The 7,745-nt window shown below is 39.8% G+C and overlaps 1 protein-coding gene across 8 annotated transcripts in view; it reads right to left on the bottom strand.

Moving 5' to 3' along the window:
* The window catches only part of slc4a7 (solute carrier family 4 member 7), a 93,363-nt gene that overhangs the window by 41,911 nt on the left and 43,707 nt on the right, over positions 1-7,745 (bottom strand). For 5 of the 8 annotated variants that reach the window (XM_062958027.1, XM_062958025.1, XM_062958028.1 and 2 more), the window contains exons 4-7: positions 3,896-4,034; positions 2,883-3,043; positions 1,827-2,015; positions 240-596 (exon numbers count right to left, since the gene is read on the bottom strand). In XM_062958027.1, the coding sequence (XP_062814097.1) occupies positions 240-596; positions 1,827-2,015; positions 2,883-3,043; positions 3,896-4,034 (846 nt within the window). The remainder of the gene's footprint in view (positions 1-239; positions 597-1,826; positions 2,016-2,882; positions 3,044-3,895; positions 4,035-7,745) is intronic. The other 3 variants (XM_062958031.1, XM_062958029.1, XM_062958030.1) reach the window with 1 other exon arrangement.

Raw genomic sequence — 7,745 nt, 5'->3', positions numbered from 1 at the left:
AGTTGCTTTCAATGTGTTAATGTTTGGGTTAATATTTCCGTGCCAACTTTTGCATCAAATTTCAAAATACTGAATAAAGTTCTCCAAAAAAAATATCACGCAAGAGAAATGAAGCATGCAAACAAGTAGCAGACTAATACAACTCATGGGTGCTAAAGCTGTGTGATAAAAACTTTGCAGTGGAAGTGATTCAGCTGCAGAAAGCACCACACAAGAACAATTTGAGTGCATATAGTTGCCTGATGTTATGTCATTATTATCCTCTGTAGTCTTCTCCACATTTTCCTGAGCTTCTAAATCCTCCTCAGGTGGATGGATTATTACTTTAGGTATATCATAATTACAAGGAGATACTAGAAGTCCGGCACCCTGAAGCTCAGGTGGCTGCACATTTGTGGTTGCCTCATGATCGCATCTAGGACTGGAGGGTGGGGTGCTTTGAGGGGTAGGTAAAGGGGTTGTTCTCCTTGAGGCCGCTGGAGATCCAGGAAGAAGATAATTGAGAAGAAGGGACAAACGATTCTCTCCTCTCAGGGAACTATGTGAAGCAGAGAGACCTGCTCGCAAAGAGTGGCGGGAGGCTGAAAGGCCCTCCCCTGAGACAAAACAAATAAAGTGATGAAAACATTCAGCAGAAAGTTATGTTACATTTTTTAAAACAACGAAGTTTATCAAGGTGAAACATCACTCAGTTACAGGTGAGATAAGCAAGTCTTGAATACTGTAGCAGAACATTGATATATTTAAAAAGTCAGCATATGTTTACAAGTATCTACCAAGCAATGTAGAAAGTAGGTAACTACTCAAAATCCAGAGAAAACTGATGATTCCAAAAAGAAATCTGTATATTTTAACTCAGAAATAAAAATAACAAAAGACTTTCTTAAAGCAAACTTCAACAAAATGAGGAAAAGTAACCCATGATGTAGAACATATACAATCATGTAAACGATATCAGTAGTCAGTATCCAAACTGTTATTGCTCCCTCCCCCTGAAAAAGCAAGTTCTAAACACAGTTTACCAGATAATGATACAGTAGGACATGCTTGGATTGGGGTTTTTTAATTCTCTGTAGTTATTATTAGCTTCTAATGATAGTTCATTAGCGTTATCCAACTCTGGGTCAACAACTGTCATTAAGTCCAGTCCTGAAATCAACATACATACCTGAAAAGCCAAATATGTGGCCATTAAATTGCAACACCCAAAGGACAGAAATATAAAAAAAGACAAACATTTAATTACTATCTTGCTTCCTATAACACTTCTGTTATGCACATATTCAGTAGACTCTGAATTAACCAGTACCTATGGGGCTTGGTAGATGCAAGATAAATGTAGTTTCTGGTTGCTTGAGAGTGTCTATTAAAATAGGCATAACTAATAATATACCCCAGGCATGGGCAAACTTCGGCCCTCCAGGTGTTTTGGACTTCAACTCCCACAATTCCTAACAGCCAGTAGGTTGTTAGGAACTGTGGGAGTTGATGTCCAAAACACCTGGAGAGCCGGTTTGCCCATGCCTGCTATACCTCATACTGTACTATACCATAAACTCTGTATTGACTTAATATTAAAATACAGTAATTAAATTAGGTTAAAATAAATACAAACTTAACTTAATGTACAATTTTAATGTGATTTCCATTTAAAGTAGTATTTCTTCAAGTGAAAGGGCAGAAATATGTTTAGTTTTTGTCTGTTGTTACTTAAGATTATATCTGTTTTTACAATTTATAACATATTTCATGTAAGTGCTGACTTTTCTCACATCTCTGCCTTATGTTAAAAGTTAAAATAAACTGGATGCCACAACTTATCTCACCATTTCTGTCAAGCAACAGAGGGTCAGAATGTTTCTTGCCTATATCTGCAAAAGATCGAACAAGGGGAATCCGATTACTGAATTTTTTTTCATTCTGATGATGGTGCCTTTTCAAAAGTGCCTCTCTGACATTCTCTCTCATAGATTCATCCAAATGACCAGAAGTGATCATGTTATCCAATACCATATCTATCAAAGGAAAAGAAACATTAAGTTAAGAAGTATTGTGATCTTCAATCTATATAGGATAAATTCTTAAGATAAATTCCACATTTAGACTCTCAATAGCCTCCTCTTTGTTAAATAATGAGACACCAAGATCTGCCATCTCTGGACTATCAGGTATACCATAATCACAAAACTAACATTTTAATTACATTGCAGCAACAGGAATTCTTTCATATTCCAAGCAGGAACATCAAGCTCACCTTGTGGGTCCCCAGGTGTTTTGGCCTACAACTCCCAGAAATCCCAGCTAGTTTACCAGCTGTTAGGATTTCTGGGAGTTGAAGGCCAAAACATCTGAGGACCCACAGGTTGAGAACCACTGCTCTAGTATTTATGGGCATTCAATGCTGGTACTCAAACATCAACCAGTGTTGCGACTTGTCCCTGTGGCCAGCATAGCAAAGAGAAGATGCTACCCAACCTATCTCACTCCCCTTACCAAAACTAACCATGTGCAGACTGCCACCTTAACATGTAGGCAAGCAAAGTACATGTTATCCATCTCGCTTCATAACCAGGCTTATATGAGAGACTGGGTCTTATTTTCATCAATGTGTTTGCAATATATGTAAGCTAATTGAACAAGTTGCCTTCTTTTCATTATAGTTAATAGAAGCAAGAAAGAAGGAAAATGTGAGCTAGCAACGAAAGTGCTTTGTCTTTAGTTTTAAACAATCTATACTTAATTTAGAAACACATTTTTATCAGTGCAGATAAATAATAAGAGTACCTAGCCTCCTTTTATCTTAGTTTCTACCTTGGACATGATAATGAAACGAATTCTTATTAGCTTTATAAAATTTATATTAGCCTAAAATTTGCTACAACCTGCTATTTCATCCAGTGAATTTGCTCTCATATCCAGCATGACTGTTCCATTCAAAATACAGCTCCTCAATTCAAACAAACTGTGGAGAGACAGGGTAGCCACGTAAGGTTTACTCCATCGTTCACCACCATCTTCAACGTCTTCTTCAAATTTCAGCCATCTGAAACAAAGATACACAAATAACACATACAAACATTCATTTTAATATATTTGTTAACAATCTGGAGCCTTTTCATACATGCTCTTTCATTTTGTCACCACTTCTCAAACCCTTTCTTCAGTGCTTCTTCCAATGCTACATAACATTTCAAGATTCACTTGTCTACTCAAAGCTCAACAAGCGTAAGGATAGCAATGCACTGTTCTTTCTTTTTTACCCAATTTTTAAATAAAAAAGGCTCTCACATTGGTTTGCATAATATCCTTGCAAACAGGATCGCAATCATAACCTTACTACTGTTATTCTGTGAATTACCTCATCAACAGACATACATAAAACTCTTACATAAAATATACTACTTATAAGATGTAGCATCATTGATCATACAGATAGAAGAAAAGCTTAAAGCAGGGGCTGTGAGAAGTATGCGGCCCTCCAGGTTTATTTACCTGGGACCGCCCTAAACTTTAGATTTAGTCTGAAATGACTTGAAGGCACACAACAACAACATCAATCCTAATTAACTTAACTATTTCATCAGCCAAAAGCAGGTACACACTTCCTACTGGTAAGTTGGTTAAAATTGTTCTTCATTTTAAATATTGTATTGTTCTTTCGTGTATTTTGCCCTACAAATAAGATATGTGAAGTGTGCACAGATTATTTTCATTTTTTTTTCAAACTATAATCCGGCTCCCCAACAGTCTGGGGGACCATGGACTGGTCCTTGTTTAAAAAGTTTCAGGACCCCTCGTTTAAGGGGAATAAGTCATGCACTTTCAAAACAATTATGCTATTTCAATGTAAATTTAGATTATATGTGAGCAGGAAAAGGAACTATGTATAAGTTACCTGGCAGTTTCTTTCCATTCATATTCTTCTCCTTCTCTAAAACAAAGTTCATCCATTTCAGTGAACAAATCATGAGGAATGTGTTCTTCATCATCATCTTCAGTACCCAGAATAAACTGTACCCTCTGAGATGGTGTGTCTTCATAAAAATTAAAATAGAGTGATTTATTTGTAAAAAATTAAATTTTTATTAATTTCACCATAGCACTAATCACAAGAATACAACTGCTCATGCTGGGTTGTAAACACAAATGACACTACTACTTTCTTCCAAAAACCACACTTAAGAGTCTTTAATGCAATGATTAGCTCACCATATCCCAGTTGGTGCATATAGTAATATTCCATGAAACTAAAAATAAAAACATTTCCTAAAGCATGCAATTAAGGGAAATTTAATACAAATGCCTTATTTATGGGAGCTGTCCTCTATATTAGTAGCTGAGTCCCCACAGAAATATAAGGTGGGATATAAATAGAGTATCATCATCATCATCATCATCATGTCCCATGAACAGGACTTCCTCATGCAAACAGATACAGGTTTAGTCTTTGGCTCATTATGGTAATGCACAATATATGTAGATACTGATAGCATAAAAAGTCATCGTTCATTCCTGCACATTTACAGCCCAATATTCCTATATACTCTATAACACATAATTAATCTTTCTCTAACCAATACTTAAGCCACTGAGACTCCTTGGATTGGGTCACAACAATATGAAGACTTTATCCTTTTATCATTCTTCCCATCTTTCCTTAGCTTGCACACTCCACCTGCAGTAAGATGTTTTTTAATTTCCAGTTATGTAATTAAAAAGGCTGCTGTCCCCTATGCAATACTGTTAGAATCTTACTCTGTGAATGTAGAATGGTACTTACATTGACCTATCATCCCAATTAATGGGGCATGTTGGGTTCAGTAAAGAATTAACTCTGTTCCCCAGCCATAATTTTACATTTGACTTAATCAGTATTCTAGCCACTATGATACTACACAGGCTAGACATTCAAATTTCATGCTAGCAAGAGTAATTGTATATAAAAGACTATCTTGCAAGTGATAAAATAGATGGCTGTTAGACTGTAAGGCGATGTGTCATCCTGGGGGTCTGCAAGGGGGGGGCTCCGGCCGTTTCTGCTGCTTTGCTGCCAGTGCTGTTGTGTTGGTCTTCCTCCTTTGGTTCAGATTCCCCTTCTGCTGGCTTTCTCCTGCTTTGCGCCCTGCAGGTTTCCTCCCACTTCCTGGGCAGGAGCCGGGCAAATGCCCCTCACCACCACACCATAGGCAAAGGCCCAGCTTCCACCTCCGATCCTGCTCTTACCCCTAGTGCTTCCAGCAGTGCAGGGTTGTTTTTGGCGGGATCTTTTGATTTCCTCCTTCACCATCTCTCCCTTGCCAGCCGCGTCCACCCATCCCATCAGGGTGTCTGGGCTGCCCCTAGCCAGCACCCATTCCAACAGATCTGACCTCAAGCCGTCCTTGAAAACTTGGACCCTGAAGGCTTCATTCCATTCAGGGAGCTGTGAGGCCAGTCTTCTGAACTCCAAGGCAAAGTCCTGAACAGAGCAGGAGCCTTGCCTCAGGCTCATCAGTTTTGCCCTGGCTCTGTCCTTGCGCAGCGGGTCCTCAAAGCAGGATCGTACAGCCACCATGAAGGCATCCAAGTTGTTGAGCTCTGGGGCACATATGTCATACAGAGAAAGGAGCCATTCAGAGGCTGCCCCCTCTAGCTGGTCAGCTACATGTTGGACCATGTCCATTCTGTCTGAGAAAAAGCCTTCCCACTTGGCCATGAAGGCAGCCACTCTTGTCAAAAAGAATGGCAATTTCTCTGGGTCCCCCTAAAAGGTGGCTCGCAGCTTCCTCTCCCCTCTGTAGTGCTGAGCCCTGCCCCCCTCTTCCTCACTCCTCTGCCAATGGGGGAAAGGGGCTGCTGCAAAAAAGCCGGGGGAGATTACCTGAGGAGAAGGAGTGATCGCTGGAAGACCGGAGCTAGTGTCCTGCCCCCTGGGGCTGCCCTGTTGTGTCAGGATCAAGGAATGGAGCATCTCCTTCACTTGTGCCAATTCTTGCCTCATCTCCTGCATTCTTGGCTGCACTTCTAGTGGGGAGGGCTATATTACCAGCCTGTTAGCATCTTGGCTCTGTGTGGCACCTCTGGCCAAGCTGGTGTGACCCTCCAACGGCTGGTCATGGTTGGGGGGGGGGGGATAGCTGCATTCAAGGGAGTGTGAGATTCTGCCATCTCTCCTCCTTCAGAGCTTGCTTCTTCCCCTGAAATATCTGTGAGTTGCTTCTCTCTCTCTCCTCCCTCCATGTTGGTGTAGGCAGAAGCTAGAGAGAGTAAAGGTATTCCGAACAAATTGTAAGGCTTCTCAGCTCCAGCTGTGTTGCTGTGGGTTAGTCTTCTTTGGAAGAATACACCAAGACACACAAGGAGTGAAGATACCATACGGCTTTATTGTTCGGAATATAAGAGTTTGCTCTACTGCCCATCTATATAGGCCCTAGCTACAGTGTTATAAATCATTCTTGGAGTCCTGGCGCCTGTAGGTTGCCCATTCCCACATTCCAGAGTCCCTTTCCACCCACCTCAGGGCAATTGAGTTTTATGGCTGGTTCATATGTCCTGTTCTCCCTTTTAGCCCATGGCCATGTGTTCTGTGTCAGCGCTCTGTGTCCGGGGGTGGCATGAGATAGGGATCATGACATAGACACTAGAGTACAGTGAAAACAAATTTCATCATGGAACTTCACAACTGGTCTGTATGACATGGGCTAATGTACTCCACCAAATTTATGTAATGCCAATATGTATAATATATTTGCATGCACAAAGAGGAAAACAATTGAGGTTTTTCATTTTGCAAATACATAAAATTTAACTTCCATTAAACAAGACAAAAAAAAGAAAATGTATTTCCTAATGTTGCCTTCATCTATTTAACAAGTCTATTCTTTTCCTCTATTCTCTGCCATTATACATCACTGATACAAGTCCAAAATTAAGGAATGTCAAACACTTTGAGATTAAATTTTATTTCAACACACACAAAATTTAATCAAAAATATCTTTGTCAACATGAGTATATAGAGTAGTTCAAAGATAATTATAACAGAATAATATACTTATCTGTAACTATAAAGGGTCAGGTATGCAAAGGGCAGGTCAGGTCATAGAACTAAAGTATTAAAACTAAAAAAAAACTAAAACACTGATGTAAACTTCATTTCACCTAAGGTAAAGTAAAAATTTCCCCCTAACATTAAGTCAAGTAATGTCTGACTCTGGGGGTTGGTGCTCATCTCCATTTCTAAGCCGAAGTGTTTCCATTGCCTGTAGCCGCCTCATGTGGCCAGCATGACTGCATGGAGCGCCGTTACCTTCCTGTCAGAGCGATACCTATTGATCTAGTCACATTTGCATGTTTTCGAACTGCTAAGTTAGCAGAAGCTGGGGCTAACAGTGGGAGCTCACTCCGCTCTCCGGATTCGAACCACCAACCTTTTGGTCAGCAAGTTCAGCAGCTCATATGCATAAAACTAAGGGTGCTTTCTCTATCTTGCATACAGGGTTTAAAATTATATTGACATTGTTATACAGGCAGTCCCTAAATTACAAACAAGATAGGTTCTATAGGTTTGTTCTTAAGTGGCATTTGTTTGTAAGTCAGAACAAGTACATTTGAAATTGTAACTCCAGCCTATATATACATAGCTTTGGATAGCACAGAGAAGGGTTTAACACCCCTATGGTGTTTTATTTTGCTTTCTGTGTTCAGAAGATTTCATCACACTTTCTGTCCCTGTGAAAATTGGATTTTGAAAAATGTGGCTTGTTTG

Source organism: Anolis carolinensis, chromosome 6, assembly GCF_035594765.1.
Source record: "Anolis carolinensis isolate JA03-04 chromosome 6, rAnoCar3.1.pri, whole genome shotgun sequence".
NCBI classification, from domain to species: Eukaryota; Metazoa; Chordata; class Lepidosauria; order Squamata; family Dactyloidae; genus Anolis; species Anolis carolinensis.
This window is presented reverse-complemented; position numbering and strand designations above follow the sequence as displayed.